The sequence below is a fragment of the Chelonoidis abingdonii genome, chromosome 3, assembly GCF_003597395.2.
Source record: "Chelonoidis abingdonii isolate Lonesome George chromosome 3, CheloAbing_2.0, whole genome shotgun sequence".
NCBI classification, from domain to species: domain Eukaryota; kingdom Metazoa; phylum Chordata; order Testudines; family Testudinidae; genus Chelonoidis; species Chelonoidis abingdonii.
This window is the reverse complement of record NC_133771.1, coordinates 25187232-25213977: the sequence shown is the minus strand read 5'-3', so window position 1 is coordinate 25213977 and position 26746 is coordinate 25187232. Positions and strand designations below refer to the sequence as shown.

At 40.4% G+C, this 26746-nt stretch overlaps 1 protein-coding gene across 2 annotated transcripts in view; it reads left to right on the top strand.

Moving 5' to 3' along the window:
* Window positions 1-26746, top strand: part of VSNL1 (visinin like 1) — a 139436-nt gene that overhangs the window by 31091 nt on the left and 81599 nt on the right. The window contains exon 2 of one of the 2 annotated variants that reach the window (XM_032773961.2): window positions 21142-21304. In XM_032773961.2, coding sequence (XP_032629852.1) covers window positions 21143-21304 — 162 coding nt within the window. In that variant the 5' untranslated portion in view covers window position 21142. Of the gene's footprint in view, window positions 1-21137; window positions 21305-26746 lie in introns of both variants that reach the window. The other variant, XM_032773960.2, reaches the window with a different exon arrangement.

Here is a 26746-nt window from a genome sequence, read left to right as displayed (position 1 = left end):
TGTAACAAAGTGTCCCAGGGCCTTGGTGCCCCTGCTGGAGCCCCTGCAGTTCTTCTACACCCTGCCCCAGGAAAGGAGCAGCAACAGTGGGTCCGGCAGCCTCCCTAGAGAGGCTGCATGGATGCAGCCAGTTAGAGCCCAACTGGCTTAAATGAAAGGAGCTGCAGGACTTTATCAGATCAGTTCCTGATCGGGCTGGGCTGGGTTGGGTTGGGTGAGATGAGAGAGGACCTGAGAACTTTAACCCTAAGGTCGGGTGAAACTAGAGGGGCCATGTGGCTAAAGACCCTGGTGAGGACAGACGGACAGTGTGCTGAATTCTTTACTACCCCTAAGGGGGTTCTTTTGAACTTTGTTACTCAGGAGGAGGACCAAGTTGCTGAAAACCCACCAAGGACTGCAGTACCACACCCAGACACTGGGGAGCTGGGGCACAAGAGTAATTCCTTTACACTTCGCTATGACTAATTACCATCTACTGCAGTGGTTCTCAAACTTTGTACTGGTGACCCCTTTCACATAGCAAGCCTCTGAGTGCGACCTCCCCTTTCCCCCCATATAAATTAAAAACTCATTTTTTTAATATTTAACACTATTATAAATGTTGGAGGCAAAGCGGGGTTTGGGGTGGAGGCTGATAGCTCGTGACCCACCAATGTAATAAATTTGCAACCTTCTGAGGGGTCCCAACACCCAGTGTGAGAACCCCTGATCTACTGGTATCTGTTCTGTATGATGGACGGATGATCATTAGCTTTCTTTCTAAACAGAAAAATACATATCTTAAATCAAATATTCTTTGAGGTGGGGGGGGGATTTGCAAATTGCAGAATTACCTCAGACACCGTTGTAGATTAGTTTTACTTGCTTATCTGTATTCAAAGCACACTATATATATTTGCAGTTTCTGCCATGTGCTTCTTAATGGCTTATAAAAGAGCACCAATTTGCTTGTGCACTGTTAAAGCAGCATCGATGGGGAAAATTTGGGAGGGGAGAATCTATTCACCACAGCCAGCAAAGCATAGTATTAGAGACATTTGCTAACTTGAAATTGCTGTATTTTTCAAGGAAAACAGGCTTTTTAGAGTTCATTTCACAAGAATGGAAGAGGCAGAGCAAAGGCCTGGTACAATGCATACGCACGCACACCACTGCCAATGACGACACAGCTCAAAAGTCTAATTTTAGCTCTCTCAACCTTGGTATTGTCCCCTTCAGTGTGGTGTGTGGTTGGTTTTTATATATATACACACAATACAAATCAGTTCCTCTTTCAAGCATTACAAACTGCTTTAGAGAGCAAATACAAGGACAAAATAACCATAACTCATGGCTGAAGACAAATAAAAGAAATAAGTTTAAATAAATCTGACGTTAAAAGCACTTGCATGTCACTTCCATTTTGATATGAAGATTGTCTCAGAAAAGAAAGAACCTAAAGAAATGTATCCTGAAACATGAGAAAAAAAATGTATGCACCTGGAGACCTTGAGTCAGATTCTGATTAATCTGGTGTAAATCCAGATTAAAATGCCAGTGAAATCAATGGAGTTTTCCTGGATTAATTGCAATGTAACTGTGAGCAGAATCTAGCTCAAGTTTTGGGATTAGTTCATGGTGAGGTGCATTGGAAATTAGATGCACAAGCTCTAAGGATGAGTTGCACAACTAATCCCTTATGTAATACAATAAAGTGTAATCTTTTTTATTATCTGGCTTTTTTCCCATAACTAAAATTCATACAAAATGAGTACATCAAAAATATATACAGTTGTACTGAGCAAATTGACACATTTTTGGTTAAGACATATGTCATGCATATTTTGCAAAAAAAAAACACCAACTCAAAACTACTTCATAGTATGCTTGTTTTGGTACGGTCTATAGATATAATGGAATAGAAAAAAAACCCCTCATCATACTGTTATATCCTGATTTGCTGCTGTCCAAAGTATGGAAGTTAAATCAGACAATTTTACTGCTAGAATTTTTGTAAACTGTGGACCTGATTTCTTTACTGTGTGTTTCAGTTTAATGCCAGTGTTGCTCCCTAGTTACCCTGGCATAAAATTGAAGCACAAACACAGCGATGAATGAGTCTCTTTCTCTTACCATTCATGGTTGTATTTTGGTTTTTCCTTATACAAAATGTTTTATGAGTCTCTTATTCTGCACCAGATTTTATGTCCTCCAGAACACTTTTCTTTAATCTTGTTTACTAACTGTTGTATTTGCTTCAAACAACTTAAGAACTTTCTGTGGTATTACCATTATGAAAGTTTCTTCCATGTTTAATGCTGCATCTGAAGTCAGCACATTTAAAGATAAATGACATCTGAAAAGCACCAGCTGCACTAGCATTTGAGATGATATTAATCAGGTCAGGTTCTGTGCTGAGTTGCACCCCAATGAGTATGGATACAGTTTTGTCACAGTAAAGTTATTCATAATTCACAGTGCAGTCACGTTAAAAATAATAATAGAGAATTTGATGCTATGGTCATGGCAACCTTGTGGCCCCTCCTCCTGCACATTACAATTCATTAGTTTGCTTTGATGTTGTCCAACCACTAACATCATTTTGGTCTTAATCAAATTGCCCTTATCCATATCCAATTTCAATCAGGCGCTGGGTAAGATCCTCATCTATATCCGCTGGGTAAGGTGAAATGAGGACACGGCATACTGAAGGCACTGTAACCTGTGTCTCCTCATTAACATAGAAATGGCCACACATATACAGTAAACAAGAAGGAATCCTATAAGATTGTTCTTCCATAATAGTTCAGACTACTATCATAGAATTGGAAGGAACCTCAGGAGGTCATCCACTTCAACTCCCTGCAGGACCAATCCCCAAACAGATCTTTACCCCCCTTCCCTAAATGGCCTCCTCAAGGATTGAATTTACAGCCTTGGCTTTAGCAGATCAATGCTCAAACCACTGAGCTATCCCTCCCCTCTCTCTAGCTAGGTAGAATTAAACAGAAGGAAATGGAGTCACTTAATAGGGCCCATCCACTTGGACCATAGACAAATCAACAATAACTCATAATCAGCATTATCAGAGGCAGCTGATAGATATAATTATATAAACTTGGTACACTTGATCTTCATCCATCTCCAGATGGAGCTCATCATCAGGTGCACTCTCTGTAATGTGTTGTAGATGCAGATTGACAAGGCTCCAGGAAGTCTGAGGCACCCAACCTATTGTGAGTTGTCTCAATTTACCCCCAAAGGAAATATTTGAAACAGTTTGATAATTGGCCAGATTGTCAAGAAATGGTTTCTTAAAGATGAACTGCCTCCTTGTGCTGACAAACTTAACCAACAGTGGACCCCAGTTTCTTCTGACTGGTCTTCTCTTCCAAGAACCTGGATCCAAGTCACAGAGTGTGGAATGAAATTCTTCCAACAACCTCCCATTGGCAGATAGCCTGAAACTTGACTAGTGAACACTTTCCAGTTGTCTGCCCCTAACACGGTGGCAAACAGCTCAGCCTGAATCTGACCTCAAGGAAATATTAAAATTTCTTATAATGTAAGGGGCTCAAATCAGCCATCAAGTGAAGAAAAGCCAGATGAATCAGGTTCTCCACTACTGAGAAGAATTTTTTAATGCATGATTTCATGGATGCTACACTGGGGGCAAAGAGGCTTTTCTTGGTCTCTTGCACAACCGTTTCACAGAATTCAAAAAAGTCTTAATAGTGTAATTGTTTAGCTTTCATATTGCTCCTTATCATATGAAGCTGTTAAACACTAACTGATTTTTATTAACTGTTGTTATTAATACAAACCATTCTTTCTTCAGTTTGGAAAAGAGATTCCTAATGATTCCCAACATTCTGTTACCCTTTTTGATTACGGCTGCACATTGTGTGTGGATAGCTCAGTGGTTTGAGCATTGACTTTTTAAACCCAGGCTTGTGAGGAGGCCACTTAGGAATCTGTGGTAAAATCAGAACTTGGTCCTGCTAGTGAAGGCAGGGGGCTGGACTTGATGACCTTTTTGGGGTCCCTTCCAGCTCTGTGAGATAGGTGTATATATCTCCATATATTTTTCAGGGAGGATAGCTCAGTGGTTTGAGCATTGGCCTGCTAAACCCAGGGTTGTGAGCTCAATCCTTGCAGGGGGCATTTAGGGAATCAGGGTAAAAATCTGTCTGGGGATTGGTCCTGCTTTGAGTAGGAGGTTAGACTAGATGACCTCTTGAGGTCCTTTCCAACTCTGATCTTCTATGATTGAGTAGACATTTTCAAAGAATCATTCACAATGACACCAAGTTCTCTTTCTTGAGCCGTAACAGCTAATTTAGATCCCATCACTTTATATGTATAGTTGGGATTATGTTTTCCAATGTGCATTACCATCTGCAAATGTTGCCATCTCACTGTTTACCCGCTTTTCCATATCATTTAAGGTTGCAGAGTCAAGGACTGAAAAGTTAGGAAATGTCAAATTGAGGTTACCTGTGTAACCTTAATTTGGCCCTTTTGTGTGTATATATAATAATGTGGTCTTTAATTACATGATTATATACTATTTTTTTCTACTGAATCCCTGTCTCAGTTAGTGTATAGGCTGGATGGTGCTTACACAGGCTTGGAAGGATAATGTGGATTTGACAAACTGACGAAAGAAGACTTCTGCTCCTTCTTGAAATTGTTTCTTGACCCTGTAAGTTCTTTCTGCCTGGCCCAAGTCACCAGTCTGCTCAGGACAGGGGATATGAGGTTCTTTTTTCCCCACCTTGAAACAACAAACAGCTTTTCTAGTTTTCATTTGTTTTAATATTGTCTCTTTGTCCTTGAGATTGGAAAGTGAGGAAATCAAAGAGCCATCGTTTGGAGTCTTTCCTTGTTCAACTCCGGAGGGGATTCATAACTGGTCTCTGTATATACAGAGACTTCTGTGGGTAATTTTGGACTACAAATATAATCAGGTCCGGCAGTTCCTTGCCTGCTGGCACCCTATGGATTCTTATTTGATTTACTTAGTAGTTCCAATATTCTATCCAGTGCCATAATAGCTCTTATGATTATTTTGGTTTTTGCTGCAGTTTTTATAGTCTGCTTTTAAATTTTGTGCATGTTGTTTCTTTGAGTTTCTCTAATGTTTTCCCCGCATGCACTGATATCAAGGTATCAATATTTGTATGACGCCTACCACAATGAGGCCCTGGACCAACCTACCAAGGGATGTCATGGAGTCTCCATTACTTAAAATCTTTACATCATGACTGGAAGTCTTTCTAAAAGATTTACTGTAGCTCGACCACAAGTTTTTGGGCTTGTTGCAGAAATTACTGGGCAAAATTCTATGGTCTGTATTAGGCAGGAGGCCAGACTAGATTATCACAATGGTGTCTTCTTACCTTGAAATACATGAATCTATAAATCCTGTTTGAGATTCCTAGTCTATAAATAAATAATATATCTCAAGCTGATCCTACATCAAGTTGTGAATCACCTCTTCTATTATTTTTAGTGAAGTAGCTCCCATAGTGTGGTAGGCATTGCATAATCATATGGGAAGATACAGTCTCGGCCCCAAAGAATTTGCACTCTAAACCATAAATGTAGGGGAAAGGAAGAAAACATACAAGCATAGTAGTCATGGAGATGATTACCACACATAATTTCAATTCCTTTTAAAAAAAATGTTTTCATATATTTTACTCACATTGTAAACACTCAGTGTTAGGGTTCATTTGGGGAAACACTCATTGGTCACTCTTTAAGTAGGTAAGGGATTACAGTGATAGCTGCCAATGAAGTCATAGGAACTGCGGTAGCTAATGAGAATAATGTCATCCAGGATCAACAGATATTGTAATAAAACATAATGCTGACGGCTTTCTGAGTGCTCTTGCTAGTGTTATGTGATCCATGATTTCTTTTTGGCTTGAAAAGCCACTAACTGCCCTAACTGGCAGATCTTTACAATTCTTTGAACAAGAGCATCTGTATGCACCAAAACCAAACTCTCATACTGGGGTTTTGGTCCTACTGGTACCTTTTGTGTGCCAGATCCATGGCTAGTTATTGAAGAGCTTTTGGAATCCCCATCCTTGAGCCTCTCAGTATGTATCAGAGGGGTAGCCATGTTACTCTGGATCTGTAAAAGCAGCAAAGAGCCCTATGGCACTTTATAGACTAACAGACGTATTGGAGAATGAGTTTTCGTGGGTGAATACCCACTTTGTCGGATGCAGTATGTAGTATGCATCGTCTGCCTCAATGGACAATACAGCAGTGACTTGTTCTGAGTTATGAAGAAACATCACGCCCCCATAAAGGGTTATGGATATTTACTGCAAGTCTCACTGTTCAGAATGCAAAGACTGTATTGCTGCCTTCATTGCTGGGTCCTCTCAGGCAGCTTTCGCAAGGAGATCTGAATCTGCCAGCTGGTGTTTTGCAGGGCAGTGAATCATAAAGATATTTTATTTCCTCAACTACAGTCTAGCAGAAATGCAACTTGGCATTTCAAGATTTTGAATTTCAAGATTTCTGAATCTGTCCATTTTTATGCTCCATCCTTGTGGATATAAGTGCTGTGAATTCAAGCAAAGTAATTTTAATTTTGCTCCTTATTGGGTTAGTTTTATAATCCTAACATATTTTCCTTGTTGTGACAACAGTTTTTCTTTATCTACTTTATTGCTGATTTCCCCTGCCCCTATCTCATTTGGCACCTTTGCTACTGCACATTCTCTGAGCTACTCATCTTGAACTGATTCCAGTAGCTTGTTGCTAGAATCTGTCCATACACTGATACTCAAAAGAAAGGTGACTGCTGCCCTGCTAAATTCTGGAAATACAGCATTTCAGAAACAAGTCTATCTCGGTTCTGCAAGAGAAAGAAAATGAATAGTGTCGTCCTTGCAGGCTGAAGCACATAGTTTTAATGTGGTAGTTACTGCAGATTTGTGTTGCCTTATGGAACTGGATGATTTCTCTTGTTTTCCCCTCTCTCCTCCTCCCACCAAGTCATTGGTTGAATCCTTCTTGGTAGCTGTAGAATCTAGTAGCACATACACACATGATGTGGGTGTGCAGGTATTATAGTGTTGTATTAGCACAATTGTGGAAGCTAACTTTGAGGGGAAAAATTGTGCAAATGCAACTCTCATTGAAGACCATTAGAGAGAAATTTTGCCAATTGTTTGTAAGGCTATTGAAATTATAACATACAATCTTTCAGGACAAAAAAAATCTTTCTGATTGCATCTGGGGTGTGTGTGTATATATATAGAATTTGGCCAAAGGACTTGTATTATTTATATTTGAGAAAATTTATCATATTATTTACCTTGTCCTATTCAATACAGAGTTAATTTTAAAATGCTGCTGTTGATACTGAATATACCTAACAGTTTGCAGTTGATCAATATCCCAGCATCTCAGTTTTCTGTTTGAAGCTTAGGCTATGAAGGATATGGCCGGGGCTTAAGGTCCTGCTATGAAGTACATGAAATAATAATGAAATTCCTTTTTTGTGAACAAAATCTCTTTACAGAGAGAGCTCTCCTTTTGCTTTTGCTTTTTTTTTTTTTGCCTTTTTTATCAATATTAATTCGAATACATTCAGTTGCCATTCCAATAAATATCCCTGCTAGGAAACTTTTTTCTTTTCTTTTGCACTCTCATCTATTAAACCTCTTTTTATTATGTCAGGAAAAAGGATTTGGGAGATTCATGCGTGTTATCTGTCAATCAGATTTCAAATACCAGTATTGCTAACTTGTAGTAATGCAAGTGAAATACAAAAAAAGATAAATTATTATGTGCATTATTATTTTTTTGACAAGATAGTATAAGCATATATTGCCTTTAAAAAGTTCCTCTGAATTACTGAACCCATAATTTTTATATCTGTATAGAAGCAATTTCTTTTAGAAAAAATTGAGTTAATTTAATGGTTTTTGAAAAAGTTGGATTGATAGCCTTAGAAAATCTTCTATTGTTGTATGCAGTGGTGCTGTAGCCGTGTCGATCCCAGGATACTGGAGATGAGGTAATGTCTTTTATTGGACCAACTTCTGTTGGTGAGAGAGACAAGTTTTTGAGCTACACAAAGCTCTTTCTTCAGGTCTGGGAAAGGTATTTAGCTGTGACACTCCAGGTACAAGACCAAACAGATAGTTTAGCAAAAGTAGTTCATCCATAGGTGCTGTGGTGGTTTTGTCCTTTATCATCTTTCTGTATGAGTTCATCAGAAGCAAGTTCCCCACACCAACTTAAAGTGGCACCAGACCCTGGCAGAACAACAGATGCAAAACCTGCAGACATATCTCCACTACTACAGTGATCAGCACCCCCCACAATACATCTTTCAAGATTCACTGGTCCTACACATGCCTATCACAACATGTGGTGTACCTCATCCAGTGCACTAAATGCTCCAGTAAAAACTATGTGGGTGAAACCAGACAATCACCCCCCTCTTGAATGAACTCTCACAGGAAAATGATAAAAGACAAAAACATCACAGCACCTGTGGATGAACACTTTTCACAGAGTGATCACTCTACAGCTGACTGATTGGTCCTCATCCTCAAAGGAAACCTGCACGACACTTTCAAAAGACGAGCTTGGGAGCTTACATTTCTAACCTTGCTCAACACTAAAAATCATGATCTTAAGAAAGACACTGGATTCATGGCTTATTACAACAGCCTGTAAGCTGCTAACCCTCCCTCCTTTTTCTCCTATGACTAAAGGTGTGTTAATGGGCCACCATTTTGAATAGTACCTTAGAATATGTGTTAACTACATATGAAAACCATCTATTTGATCTTGTATTGAACTGTGACACTTTGAGGGAAAGTCTGCACCACAAAATGAAGGCTATGTCTACGCTATAGTTTGTTGGCATAATTTGTCACTCAGGGTGTGTGTGTATGTGTGAATAAATCACCTCTCTGAGTGACGTAAGTTACACCAACATAAGTGCTGGTGTGGGCAGTGCTATGTCAGCGAGAGAGCTTCTCCCGCTGATGTAACTACTGCCTCTCCCCGGAGCTGGAGTAGGTAAACCGATGGGAGAGCTCACTCTTGTTGGCTTAGCGTGGCTACATTAGAGAGCTTACAGTGGCAAACTCTCTAGTGTAGCTGTTCCCTTAGTCGACCTAACTTATGCAGACATACAGTCACTACTGTAATTGAATCGGTTTTATACGTCCACACTACGCTCCTTGTTTCGATGGTGCACATCCTCATCAGGAGGGCTTGCTCCAATGTAACTGCTAGTGTGGGGCATAGTGGGATGGTTTCTGGAAGGCAGCAACAGTCTAGGTAAGCAGTGCAGTACCTGCAGTGACACTGTGTTGACCTAACTACATCAGCTTAGGTACTTTGCCTCCTGTGGAGGTGGAGTTATTAAGTCAGTGTGTTGGACGAATTACATTGGTGGGAGCTACATTTTAGTGTAGATGCTTACAGAGTTAGGTCGACTTAAGCTGCCTTACATAGACTTAAGTCTATCGTGTAGACCAAGCCTGAGTACCTTTCTCAGACCTGAGGAAGAGCTCTGGGTAGCTTGAAAGCTTCTCTCTCTCACCAACAGAAGTTGGTCCAATAAAAAATATTACCTCACCCACATTGTAGTCCTAGAAAATGAAGTCTGTTCAGTATCTATGTAAAAGATGTAGGACAGGCACCACCAGTGAAAGCTTCCCCATCAGTGTTCCTAAATTCTGAACTATAGGGACCCAGTGAAAGGCTCATTTAGTTTCCATGCCCATCTGACATTGGCCTCTTTGCCCAGATGTCCAATAAGGGTGCCAATTAGTACAGTGGTTATTATTATTTAAGATTATAGACCTTAACCAAGAGATGGGGCCACATTGTTCTGGGCACTGTACATACACATAGTAAGAGGCAGCCCTGTCCTTAAAAACTGTAAATAGACAAAACAGACACAGAACGTATTATTACCCCCATTTTACAGATGGGGAACTAAGGCTAGAAAGATTAATTGACTTGCTTAAGGTAGCACAGTAAATCTCTGACAAAGCAAAGTTTTCCAGAACCCAGATTTCCACCTAGTTCCTTAACCACAAGCCCATCCTTTCACTCTGTTGTGAAATAGGTACTTACCTTCCCATTTAGAATCGGATTGAGAAAACAGCAATTTATCCCACATAGACTATGAAACAACTGACAAATGACAATAACTTTCAGTCACTGCTGGCTTGGATGGAATGTGAAGCAGTAACCTGGATCTGAAAGGCTTTGTCTTTTATTACCAGTCCAAGAGCTATCCAGTTCCCAGGAAGCAATTTACCTGCCCATCTTTCTCCATGAAAAAGACAAGTTTTCAGGTCTCTTTTATTTTTCTTCTGTATTTAATGTTGCCACAAGTTAAATCTTCAGTATTTTTTCCTGTTTGAGTTATAAGTAGTGATGCATGATTCAGTTGTTGACTTACTTAGCCAAGTAATAATTTTGACCATCCCTCTATGTCTGACTTGAAAGCATTAAGCCACTTGTTTCATCCTGCAGAATTAGTATTCGTCATCTCGATAATGCTTTTTTTTCCTGCATTTAATTGAGCACCATCAAAAGTAGCCCCAGGGGAAAGTTCTGATGACTGAGGTCTAAGTGCGGGGTGGATTTTGTACTGAGGGAAGCAACATTCATAATAACACAGATGCTGTGTTTAGATTTAAAAGGGCTTTAGCAGAAAAATAAGCCTTAATCTATATTCACACTTACCACTTCCATTAACAGCTGCTGCATCTACATTCATATGGTTTTCATTAGTGTGGTTGTTTAGCACAAAGGATCAAAATCATCAACTGAAATCCGCTCAGTTACACCAGTGATAAATTTGACCCAAAGACAGCTAATCCCATAAGGATCAGTCTTTTTCTTTCTTTTATGGAATAACTGAGTGTAAATACAAGACCGAGAATAGTGAAATCTGCTTGTAATTATCTCAGTTATGGTGGAACTCTGTTAAGACAAATCCTGATGTCCTTGCTCACCTTTTTACTCATGCCTTTATCAGGCAAAACTCTCATGACAAAGTAGAGGTGGAGGGGGAGAAGAGAAGCTGCCAGTATTCTGTGAGTGAGGGTGAGAGTAAGAGTGAATCCCTGTTCCCTAATCTTGCTACAGCTATTCTCCGCAGAAAGAGGGAGAGGCTCTGGCCTTGTCTTGCTACCCCTGCTTCCCTGTGGCTTTAGATACTGTCTAGCAGAGACCCTCTCGCACCAATAAGCACAGCTACTAGTGCCATCCCTCTGTAACTGCAGTGAGCAAAGAGAAACCCAGATGCTACACCCAGGATGAAGAATAATCTTTTACCTGATTGAATTTTTCCTATTATAATGAGACCGCTCATAGGGAAATTTTTGGTGGATAATAATTAATGTTGTTGCCCTTAGAGGCCGGAGTCCCATTGTGCTAGGCACTGTACAAACAAAAGAGACAGTCCCTGTCCCCAAAGAGCTTGCAACCTGCATATAAGGCTATAGGTGAACAAAACAGATTGGGGAGCCCAGGAAAATAGTGAGATGATACTGATGAGCATGAAAATCAGTGGTTTCAGCAAACGAGCTGCCTACCATTATTAAGGATTTGTGGGGGCGTTTTTTGTACGTATCATGCCAGATAAGTGTTTTAAGAAGGAATTAGAAGGGAGAACAATAAGGTGGCTTTACAGATGTTTGTGGGGAGCTCCTGTCATTCATGAAAGGCAGAATGGGAGAAAGTCCAAAGTTGCCTATTGGAAAAAATTAAAAATGGGCAATTATAGCTAGCTTCATTTAAGGAACTTGGGTGGGAATCGACCTCTCAATACCATGTAAGAGATGATAGCTAGGTCAAGGATAGGTTGTGAAGGACCTTAAAGATGACTACAAGTAGGTGGATTCACTGGAGAAGAGGAAACTAGTGAAGGGATGAAAAGAGTGGAGGAATAAAAACAGAAGATTCCACTGTATTTACTATGATCAAATCCTAAAGTCTGTACTCTGTTTCTACTAACATCTGTATTGAGGCAAATTCCCAGTGAGGTAGCACTAAATGAGTGAACACTGAATAAGGGCTTCAGGATTTGGTCCTCCTTGAGGCCCAGTAATGCTATGTACATACATGTCAACCTGCAAATTATTTGTCCTCCTTGGAGGGGCAGCCTAAGGGAAATCATTGCGTGAGGCCATTACACCCAGCATATGGGTGCACAAACGTACTGTCTTGACAGCATGGATAAGGGCATAGTTGGGTAACAATTCCACATGGAGCAGATTTTGGATTATATCGTGCTTTTTAAAAGTTTTAGTATGCATAATCTAATTGTAATTTTGCAAAAAGTTCATGACACATTCTAATAGAATCTTTCTTTATTGTTTTAAGATTGTATCCTAGATTTTTCTCATACATAATTTGTCTTTCAGGCCCAGCACTCGAACTCATCCCCTGGCCTTAGGCAGAGGACAGGTACATAGAATAGGAGGAAACTTCCTTTCTGGGCTGAAACCTCTGTTCCATGGCAGTTACTCTAATTCAGTGGCTGGAGGAGCCTCCTAAGACTCTTGTACAGCTTTCCATCCTGTGGGGTAGTAGGAGGACTGCTCCGGGAGCCCTCTGGCCCTGCCCTTCCATAGCACTTTCCTGCCCTCTCCCACCTCTTGTGTGTTACCACTCAGGGAGCTCATCTTGAGCAGGGCTTCATACTGTAGGGAGTATGCACTCCCATGCCTTCCTCATCCTTTGTCTTCACCTCCTTTGTGCACTATAACTGCATTAGTTCCTCTGCAGAGGGAACCTCCACACCCATGAAGAAAGAGACTCGATTTGCCTCTTAATGCATTTCCTTCCCTGGTTGAAGTAAATAGCAATTCCATAAGAGAGAACCTGTGCTGTATAAATTAGTGTTCTCTGACACTGAGTCCTACCTGAATTAAGTTTCTAGTGTAGAGAGAGAATGATCAACTAGTGAGGCAAGATTATACCATAGCAAGTAGAACCTCGAAAAACAGTTCACCACCAGTGTCAGGAACAGAGTACATACCAATTCATGACAGGCTGAAGTCATGTTAACAATTAACATATTGGGTTCTGTGATTGTCTTTAAGGAAATCTGCACTTTGTAACTGTAAATAGAGTGGTGAAAAAAGAATAAATATTTACACGAGTAACAGTAGTCATAGAGTAGCTTTATTGCCCTTGCACCCGTTTTCCTTCCTGCTAAAGTGCTCTGGACACTGTTAATTATTAGCACAATAAAATAGTTGGTTAATAAAGCCCACCATTTTAGAGTTTGTACCAAAAAAACAAGAACCCGAGGAGGAAGGTAATAAATACGAGGCCAGCAGAGTGCTTAAAACACTTACAGAAAAAGGGGGTTAGATATTGTTTAAAAGCCCTGATGAAGAGACTGAGATGGATGTAAAGAAGGAGTGAAGGCCACACCATAGGGCTCATCACAGCAGAACTCACTCATTTAAGACTCAAAGGCACAGTCATAAGAAGTCATATGGTGTTTGAGCATAGCCACCTGCCAAGATGAGGCTAAAAGAGGAAGTCTTGAATGTGGCCAGGATCTAAACTGTTAATGCCAACAGTGCCAATTTAAAGCAATTTAGCTATTTTGTATGTATCAAGTATAAGGAGCACAGGAATAATCATGATTGTCAACCTAGTGAGTAAGCGTGATGCAAGCAATTCAGATGAACTGCTGGAATTCCTGTTAAGAAGAAATTACAACAATCAAACCTGGTGGTCATGAAGGCATGTGTTTTTGTTTTTGTGAAATTGCCACAGATTAGAAATGGGAGCAGCCATTGTAAATTGCATAACCAGTGGGGAGAAAACAAAAAAACTTGCTGATATGTGCTTTCCATAGAAGTGATGTCAAGATTTTAAATCTGGTTCACTGTCTCCAAGCATGTACCCTCAATATTCAGGTCACGAGGAAAAAGAGCATCTTCATAACCATGACCTCTTACTGCTGACAAGAATTTGGTTTCATGTGGGGAGGAGAAGGTGGTTCTGATGCATCCAAACATTTTGGACTAAACTTGCAGGCATCCCAGAGCAAGAATGATACATTTGTGAGACATCAATACACTGTTTGTGCTCTACCCCATAGTGTGAAATAATCTTACCAATAGGGCTAAACATGGGAGACAGGTTAGGTCTTTGAAAGTTATCATATGTCTAATCTCTCAGTGATTACACGAATGTGCATCAAGATCAGTTGAACATTATCTTCTAGGCACAACTGGAACTAGAGGACAATTGCAGACCCAGCAGCAATGACCGTTAGTCACTGGAGCAACAACTCATGCTCAGTTGTATCAAAACCACTGAGATGCCTGGTATGACTAAAATGCATAGGTCACCAGGATCTAAAACCAGTAGTAAATTGTTTATAATCCTGGCAAATATCGTCTCAACTCCAAAGGAAGGCTGGAACCCACAGAGACTGGTATTGATGTTCAAATATAGCTGGAACTGCTCATCTTTTCCAAAGAGGAGTTTTCAACTGAGCAATACTTATCAAATATTTCAGCATCAAGAAAGGGTATTTTCAATAGGGATGAATCTCTTAGGATTTTAAAATGGTGCAGGTCGTCCCATTGGAAAGCAAGTCTTTGAAATGCTTATCAATAGTGGCATTACAGCCACCCAACTTGCTTTAAGTGGTCAAGTTGAACTTGGTATAGTCAGGAGACTGTGGACTTCCTTATCAGTAACTGAGGGGAACTGAAGTAGGGGGAGATAGTGTGTTCTGTTGAAAGCAACAACTCTTGCAGCAGAAATCAGCTGGAAACTGGAAACTTTGCCATGAAACATATTGCAAACTTGTTACAGTGATCAAAATGAATGAGTACTGAGAGGGAGAAGCAGTCTGAATAATCAGATTAATGATTACTGAAGTTCAGCTGCATGGTATTTAGCATATGAATAAATCCCATATTACAGCAATAGGTGGTGGAAGTGTTTTGAAGTTCTGTTTTCATTTATTCTGGATGAGGACAGAGTTGAAGAGTTGAAGAGAATAGTCCAAATAAGGAAATATTCATCTTAATCCTGATAAAACAAATCTCTCCTTAAAACTTGTAGCAACCCGGTGCCTACAGAACACTGCAGCCAATAACGACTCGGCATGAGGAGAAATGAGGCCACTGATCTGCTTGTCTCCTATATTGAGATGGTTCTTTTCTGTCAGTATTAGCAAAACAAAACATGTCTACCCATTATCCCGTATGGACATCCAGCCTTATATCACTAAACTATCTGAGAGATCTGTTATAGATGCAGCGGAGAAAGTGGGCCGGTACGGGCCAGTATGGTGTGCCAGTAAGAAGCTGGTACCGGCCTGTACGCGGCCGATGTTCAAGTTGCCCCTTTTGCCCCCCCACCTTCCCCCATCGGTGGCCCTGCTGGTAGGAACCCTACCAGAAGGGCGCCAACGCGGGGGCGGAAAAGGGGCAGCTGCCCCGGGGTCGGTGATTTAAAAGGGCCCAGGGCTCCAGCCACTGCTGCAGTAGCAGCGGCTGGGAGCCCCGGGCCCTTTTAAATCCCTGCTGGGGCCCTGGGCAGTGTGGCCAGGCAGCACGGATGGGCTGGCTGGGGGAGGCTGACCCCCAGCCCTGCCCCTTCTGCCTGAGGCCCCACCCCTTCCAGGGGCCCAGGATCTGATCTCAGGTGAAACCAGTATCAATCTGGAGTAACTGAATAAAGTCAGTAGAGTTGCACTGGATTTACTCTGGTGTAAACAGAAATAAGAATCTAGCCTTTTTCCACACATTGTGTGTGAAGTGCGTTTCGTTAGCAGTAAATGGTGCCTTCTTGCCATTAACTTCAATGTAGCATTATACTGAAAATCCCCATTATTTATTTATTTTTCATTAAGGGCTATAGCTTGAGTTGCAGTGTGTGGCACAAATGAGAGCAAAAGTATGGTTAAAATCATACAGTTACGTCCAAAGTGCCGTGTGAAGGGAAAAACTGGCAATTCGGGTTCCTCCCTATCTTCCAAAAGGAAGAATATAGCTATTTCCTCCACCCTGCAAAGCTGCACTATTCTGATGAATCTTCCCCTTCTGGGCCATGATGGCACAAATCCTGTCTCCTCTCCTGTGGGTGCAGAGGACCTTTGGGGAGCAGAATCACTTTGCTGTATAAGGCATGGGACAGGTTTGGGCAGGCCATTCTGGAGGTGCATACCCCTCTGCAGTGTATCCCTGAGAGTATTGTACAGGGGTGGTTCTGGAGAGGGCTGAGGCCAGAACAGGCCACTCCAGCCATAGATTCTGGCACCATTGTTTGGGTGGGAGAATTCCTCTTGCATTCAGCTCACAGAGTCCCCCAGCTACTTACTCAGGCTGGGTTCTCTGGAGAAGATTTTTGGCCTTTATGTGTGAATGATAGATTCTGGCTCTAGATTTCTATTTTTCTGTGGAACAAGAAATATATTTGAAAGGATGAATCACTAAGCTGGTTTCACAGCCTTGTCTTGCTTCCAACTATCCTTCATGCTGACATTAGTAAGAGGAAAGGCAGTGTCGGAAGTAGCCTGAGGAGAAAGGAACAATGCTGAGATTGGTCAGGAGTTGTAGTTATTACCAGGGCACGGCAGGGAATTTGTTAAGCAGCTTAGTAAAAAAAATAACAAGAAAATTGGTCTGTTATTTCAGATTATGCCCACAGTTCTTCACTTGCCTAGTGTTTTTGCCTTCAGTATTTTTCCATTTATATATTATATATATTATATATATGAATGATACAGTATGTGTACTTATATGAACAACAAAGGAATAGACTGTGACTGTCTCATTCATGGCGAGGAGCAGATGGGATATTCATCTGAAGTTATATCTACAATACCGCAGGATTGACACTCTGTCTTTCGATGCACCGGGGCTCAGTTTAGTGAGTCTAGTGAAGACCCATTAAATCGATGGCAGGGCACTCTTTGGTTGACCCCGGTACACCACAGGGAATGAGAGGAATAAGGTACGTTGATGGGAGAGTGTCTCCTGTCGACTCAGCGCGGTGTAGGCAAAAAAACCTAGTGCCGTTGCTTCTACTCTCATTTAAACCAGCATAAATCATCGAAGTTACACCAATTTAAACATGGGTAAGGGAGAGACAATAGCTCTAAATGTTTGTCACAGTCAGACATATGCGTTCAGCTCTAGTGCACCTCTCATACATTGTACAGGGAACCTCAGAGTTATGAACACCTGAGGAACAGAGGTTGTTGGTAACTGAAATGTTCATAACTCTGAACAAAACATTATGGTTGTTCTTTCAAAAGTTTACCACTGAACCTTGATATAATACAGCTTTGAAGCTTTATTATGCAGAAGAAAAATGCTACTTTTAACCATCTTAATTTAAACAAAACAAGCACAGAAACAGTTTCCTTACCTTGCCAAATCTTTTTTTTAAATCTGTCCCTATAAAATCAGGACATCTGGTCACGCTAGACGGATACATGATGGAATGGAAAGGGCTGTAAACAAAGATTATTAATAGAACTGTGACAAGTTGGGAAGAGGTACTGAGCAGAGATCCAGAGGCTTTAGTGCCATGTCTAGTGTCACTCCGTAGACTTGTGCAAAGAGATACACCTGTCACAGTCACTAACCACGCAAAGCTAGGAGGGAAGGCTAACGCTATGGGAGCCTGGCCAGATAAAGCAGGCTGTGAAGAAGGGATGGAAATGGGCAGAGTAACGAGTGGCTCACTTTATGAGAAAGAGACTACATTTAAAAATTGGGGGGGAAAGTTTGTTTAAAAGCAATATTGCAGGAGAAAAAAGATTTTAAGATGGGGAGGGAGGGGAAGGGTTGGCAGGTGATTTAAAACGGAACTTGCATGTGAAATGCAGAGCTGCCACCAAAGGCGAGTGCTGCACTGGAATGTAGAAACACAAGTGCTAGGTGTCGGTCGGAGGAAGACATTCTTTCTTTCTGTGCACAGGACACAACTAAGCACCGCATGAAATTTTGAGCACCCTGTTAGTAAAATAGTGGAGAAAATATATACAATGAAACCCAAGTACTGCTCTTTAGAACATGTGGCCCACAAGGAGAGATTCAGGGAAATTATGTTTACATTTTTGGTAAAAGATGACAAAGGGGCCAATATAAAAATTACAGAAAGAACTGACATATTTGTTTATAAATACAGCTCATATCTCAAGTATTTACAATAATTGGATGTAAATGATCTACTGAATGTTCACTATATAGCACTTAATGATTATATTTCTTCACTTCCATTCTTCTTTCCTGTCTGTTTTTATTCCTTTTCAAGATTTAAATTAATCTCTGGACTTCAAATTAACTTGGGCACAATAGATGAAAAAGACTTATCTATGCTTCCACCAGTTCAGGATTGTTTCCCCACATTATATTCTTCAATACTTCACATTAGGGACCTGATTGGGCCTTGTATTTAGTGTTGCCAGTTACACCTGTGCAGAGTGAGGGCACGGTAGGTGTTAAAGACAATCAAATCAGAATGGTAGTGATTTAATCCTGTGTTGCACAGATTTAAATGACTACACTAAGCACAGGGGACTGGAGAATCAGGCCCTATATTTTCCAGTGGGTTTTCTGTTGCATACAAAGGGAATTTTTGCTATTGACTTAGATAGGAGAAGGTTGTGATGAAAGACTGTATGAACCCGATTCTGCAAGCTGAGGAGCACCTTCCGCACCCAAGAAAGTTCATGGAGGTTGAAGACATTCAGCACTGTTCAGGAGGTGCTCAGCTAACCAGGTTGACTTGAATTCAGTGTGTGTGATGGGGTGAATCCCTTATAGAACTGGGAGTGAGAAAGAGTCAACCAAACTGTCAATCACCCAGAGAGACGGTAAGGACCTCTCTGCAAAGGATTCTAGGTACAGGAGCCCTTTATAAAATCCCTGGCTCTCTCCCAGCTAGAGAGTTAGAGTTGAAGGGCTGGTGAGGAAGGGTCATCTCCGTCAGTTGTGAGACATATGGAGTACTTTAGGCAGGTAAATGGCCTGACATTTTGTTATGGAAAAATATCCCTTGTTCATTTTTTTTGTTTGTTTGTTTTAAAAAAAAAGAATGTTTGGTACTTTGTTTGCTAAACTTCTCTGAACTGCATCCTGCTGACTTGTTTGGACAGCTTTTCGGCTACAGTTGGTGTGAAGGGTGGATGGCTGGCTTGTGGAGAACCTGAGCAGAGATTGACAGGTGACTCGAATGTGATACCAGGGATGTTTAAGACACCATATAGAAAGCGCCCTAGACATGGTTCTGTGAAGAGCTGGGGCATAGCTGGAATGGAAGACTTAACAGTATAAGGGAGGGTTTCTAAAATCAGCATGACACAGTCCAGGGGCTATTAGTAAAAGTACCAAAAAATATTTTAAATAAAAAACCCCAAAACAACAAAGAATTTCTTTCCATAAGATAGTGTCAGTCCATTTACCCATTCGAAGTACTCCATATGCCTTATTGCAGGCCCAGGTTCCTCCAGGTCAGAGGTTCTCAACCCTTTTCTTTCTGAGGCCCCCCAGTATGCTTTAAAAACCTCACGACCCACCTGTGCCACAAGAACTGGTTTTCTGCATATAAAAAACAGAGCTGCTGTTAGTGGGTAGCAAGCAGGTCAATTACATGGGGCCCCATGCCACAGGGGCCATCACAAAGCTACATTGCTCAAGCTTCATCTTCAGCCCCATGGCGGGGCTCAAGGACCTGGGCTTCAGTCCCAGGCAGTGGTGTTTCAGCTTTCTGTCCTGGGCTCCAACAAGTCTAATGCTTGCCCTGCTTGGAGGCACCCCTGAAACCTGCTTGAGGCCCTCTATGGGGCCCCGGGCCTCTGCTGAAAACCACTGCTCCAGGTGACTCTTCCTCATCAACCCTTTAACTCTGACTCTCTAGCTTGGAGGGAGCCAGGGGTTTTAATGAAGGCTTCCCTACCCAGAACCCTTTGCAGAGAAGCCCCTCCCTGTCTCTCACAGTTTGGGGAGCTAACCACTCTTTTCCTTTTCCTCAGTCCTGGTTCTGTAAGGGCTTTGCCCCTTCATACATTCAGATTACTTATGTGAGTGAGGATTGCTCAGGTGAGCTGGGCTTGCGAGATCAAGCCCTAAGAGCCTAGGACAGGAAATGGCAACACTGTCATTCATCGACTGTCTTGATTACTGCAAAAATGCACATTGGGATAAAATATGATTATCTAATAAAAATTAGTAAGAAAGTAAAAAATGAGGTGGGAGGAGGGAGAATTATTTGTACTAGTCAGTGTGGATATAATAAAAAAGACTTAAAATTATCAAAAGAAAAATGTAGTCCCACTGTATACTGCAGGGCACTTCATATTTCAAGAGCGAGGTGTATTACAGGACCTGATCTTGCAAAGATTTCTGCCTGTGATTAACTTTTATGCGTATGGGAAGTCCCATGTACATCAGTGGGACTGCTGACAAATTTAATGTTAATCATATGTGGAAGCCTTTGCAGGATTGGGGCCATAAATTGTAAAGTCTGTCAGTCATTGAAATAGCATCAGTGGAGGGGTTTAAGGTAAGATTAAAGAGAAACCTGTGAATAATATCAGATCTGTGAAATATGAGCTTTCCATTGCATTTTAATTCATACAAGATCCTTTTCAACCAAGTATAGTACTGACTATTAACAATGTCAGCCTAAGTCACATTCTCTCATAACTGAATACCCAAGGAATGGTTAGGAACCACTTTATCAAGATTACTAAAAGAGAGGTCACTTTTTAATATGATGGTAACCACTGGTAGGAAGAACCTGTTAGTCCTCTCAAAAAGAAAAGGGAAAAAAGGGTGGAATCCTTATATTAAATTATTATTTAAAAGATTAAACAAATTCTCATTTATTTTGAAAGCAAACTCAGCAGTCTATCTGCAGGACTTAAGAGCTTTAATTGAAAGATGAATTTCTTAGTTTTTCTCAAATTCAGCCTAACACTTATTTAAATATAGTTTAGCATCCAAATAATCAGGGGGAACATGGGGTCGGGCTTGGCTGAAAGCATCAGGGAGCACAAAACAAGGCTGTCAGTAGCATACTCCAGCTTGGTTGCTAATCAAGTTTTAAAATGATCACAGCAACTTGGCTAATTGTATTAATTTGCTTTTCTTAAGGCAGAATGGGGAAACAGAATAGCAAACTGGCCCCTGAAGTGATGGAGGATCTGGTGAAGAGCACGGAGTTTAATGAACATGAACTCAAACAGTGGTACAAAGGATTTCTAAAGGACTGTCCTAGTGGTAGACTGAACCTTGACGAATTTCAGCAGCTTTATGTAAAGGTACGTTATTTATTAGCTTCCTATTGCACAGCCACAAGAAGGGTATCAGAGTGGTGCCTCAATATATGTAGAGCAAAAATATCCTTCATGGCTATCACTCAAATTAAAGTCTATACTGACAAGGAGCAGACAGGTATGTACATAGGAATTGCCATAGCAATTAGACCAGTGGTTCAAATAGATCAGTAGGCTGTCTCTGAGAGTGACCAATACCAAATGTTTCAGAGGAAGGTTACAATTTTCCCAAAGGGGAAGAGTCTTCCTAAACCGTCTCAACTAGGGGTTGTTTTATGAGGGGTTATGGCCCCACTCCTGCAAGATGATCCATGTTGGCGGATCCCTATACCTCCATGCAGTGCCACTGGTTTATAAAATGAGTATCCTGTGTATGTTCTCATTACCCATCAAAATATCTATTCCTCTTTTGATTCCCAGTATTTCTTACCCCAGTGCAGTCCTGTGGCAGTAAGTACTATAGATTAATTATGCACTGTGGGGGGAAAAAAGTTTCTTTTTGTATGTTATAAATGTGTTGCCTTTTCATTAACTTTCCTCTTGTCCTTGGAGTATGAGAGAGGATATGTAGGACACCTGGTTACCTTCTTTTTATTGATCATTAATTTATCACGTACCATGTCTCCTTATTTTTTACTATGTATTTATTCTGTAAGGGGAGAAACATGGGAGACAGCACGAGATGTGTATTCATATTACAAAAATAATGACATATTCATTCAAAATGGAACAACTGCCTGAAGGTCAAAGGCTTCAAAGTAACTTTAAGTAGGAAAAATATTGGATAGTGGCGATGAACACTTAGTTCAGAAAATTACAGTGTTAGGTTGAGGAACAGTAAAAATGCCAGCAGTCAGTTTTACCAGACTTTTGATGGCCTGGAGCTCAGTAATGATCTCTGTAGGCAAGGACTATCTGTATTTATCTGAAATGGAACTGCCGTCCATCTTCCCTGCATATCCCCAGCCCTGGACCACACCATCCCCACAAATATTATAAACGTCCCCCTTCCCGGTGCTAGTGAAGGTTACTGTACAAACACTGCCATCTGCAGAATATCTGAATTAAGTTACCATCTGTGCACTTCAATTTGTGTACATTAAAATGGTGTTCTGAAAAGTCCTGTCTTCCAGAAGACTCTGATTCCCTCGTTATTTTGTGACACCCCTGCTATTACTGCTTTAGAGTACTGTGTTTTGTACTGAGTGATTATTGATTGCCTCCATTTTAGATGATGTTTGGCATGTGTCCTACGTTGACTTGCATCTTATTTCTCATGCATGTTTGTGGGAAAAGTAAATAAGCATTTGCAAAATATGTATTTGTAGCAAGATATATAAGGTGTTTAACTGTTGTGGAACCATTGCTTCCTGTTTGATAAATTACAAATAAAAAGGTGGGAATAAAGTCTAAATAAGTATTTGAGGTGGGCGGTTCTGTGAGAGGGACAGTTTTATGATATCATCTCTCAGCCGAGGACTTCTTTTCAAAAGCGTTTCTGACTAATCCTTAGAGGTCATTGTAGACTCCCACAAGGTGCTTTATTCCAGGCGGAAATAGCCTAGAGATAAAATTTAGTTCCATTGTTACTGAGTGATAGTGAAAATGTAAATCCCAGAGTATGAGGGTTCAGTGCTGCTTAAAAGGATGAGAACTTTGACAACACACAGGGAAGGAAAATCTGGCTAAGAGCCTTAGCACCTCTGTGTTCCACTTGTGTTTGGAAATATAGGCTAAAGATTCCCCAGTGTTTGGCTATTCCTGCTTTTGTTAATAAGTACCCCTAATATTGTTTTAACATAACTCTTATGTGTTTATTCTAGTTTGTTATAGGCTGAAAATTATATATATCTGTCTACACACAGGGCAAAATCCCCACTCTACTGAAGTCAGTGGTAAAACTCCCATTGATTTAAATGAATCCATGGCTTCATAGTTTCTCTCCCCATCATGTATATTCTGTAGAACAATGGTTCTCAACCAGGGGTACGTGAGCCCTCGAGGGTATGCAGAGATCCTCCAGGGGGTAAATCAACTCATCTAGATATCTGCCTAGTTTTACAACAGGCTACCTAAAAAATACTAGCAAAGTCAGTACAAACTAAAATTTCATATGGACAATTACTTGTTTATCCTGCTCTATATACTATACACTGAAATGTAAGTATAGTATTTATATTCCAATTGATTTATTTTATAATTATATGGTAAAAGTGAGAAAGTAAACAATTTTTCAGTAAGTGTGCTGTGACACTTCTTTGTAGTTTTATGTCTGAAAGCAAGTAGATTTTAAGTGAGGTGAAACTTAGGGGTACGTAAGACAAATTAGACTCCAGAAGAGGGTACAGTAGTCTGGAAAAGTTGAGAGCCCCTGCTGTAGAACGTCAGAGTTACAAACACCAGAGTTACAAACTGACCAGTTAACCATAAATCTCCTTTAGAACCAGAAGTATGCAATCAGGTAGCAGCATAGACCAAAGGGAAAAAAAAAAGGCAAATACAGTACAGTACTGTGTTAAATGTAAACTACTAAAAATATAAAGGGAAAGTTCTAAAAAAAAGATTTGATGACGTCAGGAAACTGTCTCTGTGCTTGTTTCATTTAAATTAAGATGGTTAAAAGCAACATTTTTCTTCTGCCTAGTAAAGTTTCAAAGCTGTATTAAGTCAGTGTTCAGTTGTAACCTTTTGAAAGAACATTTTGCTCAAAGTTATGAACATTTCAGAGTAAGAAACAATCTCCCATTTACAAGGTGTTTGTAACTCTGAGGTACTATTGTCAAAGCTTTTAACAGGTCATTCCCTGACTCTCTGAGACACTGTTACTTTCCATGTTCCCATGGAGGTTGATTCTTGATGCTTGGGACACTCATTCAGGCTACGTCTACACTACACGCCGTATCGGCGGGTTACAATCGATTGCTCGGGGATCGATATATCGCGTCTCATCTAGACGCGATATATCGATCCCCGAGCGTGCTTATATTGATTCCGGAACTCCACCAACCTCAACGGAGTTGCGGAATCGACAGGGGGAGCCACGGACATCGATCCTGCGTGGTGAGGTCAGGTGAGTAATCCGATCTTAGATATTCGACTTCAGCTACATTATTCACGTAGCTGAAGTTGCGTATCTAAGATCGATTTTCCCCCGTAGTGTAGACCAGCCTTCAGTATTAGCTTCTGACTACAGAAAAAAATCCAGATTTGAAAATTGACTTTCGCAGCAGAGGTCACCACAAGAAGTCACAAGGCACTGTTGTTGGATTTTAAGCATTCCAGTTCTCTGAAGTGCATATTAATGGTAAGAAGGTATAACATTTATGTTGATTTCTTAATTTATTTCTTTATGTTGAGTGTGAGCCTACAGTTAGGAGAGAAAAAGTTCACAAGTTATATTCACTTGATTTTAGCCAGGAAGGCTTCCATAAATATTTTATTGGAAAGATGATTACAAGATTTACATTCACTTCAGTGTTACATTTTCTCTAAGACGTCAGCATCTGTCTGCTCATGGGATTTGTACCATGCAGTTGGACATGTCTGATCAAGGAGTGATATTAGAATGTTCATGGCAAAACTTTGATCTAAGGAAAGAGACTCCTTCTACACACAGCCAGCCAATGGAAAACATCCACAATGTTTACTGTCACAACACATAATATGTTCTTGTGATATTAATGTAAATTGCCAGTTTTGCAGAGTTTTACGGTCTGGTGACTTAATTCTCTTTTTACAATGCATTGGAAGATTGTAGTAATTGTTACTTCGGAGGCTTCAGTGGTTACGTAGGACCTGTGAGTGACTTGTTTTCATTTGATTTTTAGTCTTTACTCTTTAAGGCTTTGTCGTAGATGGAGTGTTTGCTGCTTTGTTTGAGGTGGCAGCAACAGTTCTGTGTTTTTTCCCCTGCATGTTGATTAGGATCAGCTCTGAATTCATTGCAACTGGGGTTCTTTCTGTGAACTGACTGTGCAGCACTTAAGATGAATAGCACTCATGCAACTAGACCTTCTGTGCAGAGTGTTTGCTGGTTTACAGAACTTGCTTAGGGAGTGTTGTATAAAAGTGATATTTCTGTATACAGGTGTATATGTAGACAGTTTAATAGAACACCTTATATGGGCATATAAAATATTTAACATTGCCTGTAAATTTGTAGGTTCAATAAAGTTTTTGTTATTATTATTATTATTATTTTTAATGCATTGCAACTGACTTACAGTGTGCAGCTCTTAAGAGATCTGAAGGTGTAGGGTTACTGTTGTGATTTTTGACTCAGTTGATGTCATGGCTATCAAGGTTAGACCCCAGACTTTGTTCCCACATAGCTGAATGATACTAAATATTTTTACCAGCAGTTTTACTGGAGGGTTGTATTTATTTAGTGTTTATAGTATATTTATCTTAAGAAATTAATTTACAAAAATACATTAAAGTAAAATTGGGGCCTGGTGGTAAAAATCAGCCTAAATACATGGGCATTCTGAATTCATGTTGTGATTCCATACATCTCATTTTGATTTAAAAGGCCAAATTCATTCTGCTTTAAATTTTGAGTTCAGCAGGATCACATCAGGGATAAATGTGCCCCATACTGTGCAAGTGTACATAATGGGCATTAATGATAACATGAGCTATGTGTGTGTACTAAGTGGAAGACAGGCTCCTATGATGTCATACTTCTTTGAACCAGGTCACTGAACATGGCAAGCATGTCCTCTGGGTTAACAGTGAAAGCAAACGCCAATAGTCCTACAAATGGAAAGGAAATATTCAAAGCCATTATGATATGATGCACCTTAGGCTAGTATTAAAAAATAAATTGGGTGTAAAGTTTTGTGAATTTATCTTATGTATTTTATTAAGCCATACTATTGAGTTTAAATTTAAATTGCTCTGAAAAATATAATATGATTTAATTAGTCAATTAATTGTTCATGTTTTGGGCTATCCCTCACATTCCCTGACTGAGATCCAACTGACATCTATTGTCATTTTAAGAGTGTATGGAAAAAAAATAGGCTCTATTCTCAAATATTTAGTGAAGATTAGACAAGTGAATCTCCATTCCAGCCCCTCACTCCAGCCCAAATTTCAGTATATGCCAAAATGTATTGTAGGACGTACAAAATCCTCAAAATCTTAATAAACAATACTTGTCTACCCACTAGCATATTTATAGGGTCTCGGGAGTAAGACATTCAAATATATACACAGGGATGATTGTTGTAGTTTGGACAAAACTGGGAAAAACGAAAAACAGTGTTGGGAGAAGTTTCCCGTCTTGAAGGCTGGATAACTTGCATAGTCAGGAAGGATGTTTTTTTGTGGAGTGAAGGCACTGGACACGGGCTCTAGAGATCTAGGGTCAATTCCTCGCTCTGCCCTAGACAGGTCCCTGTGTAACCTTGTAAACCATTTAAT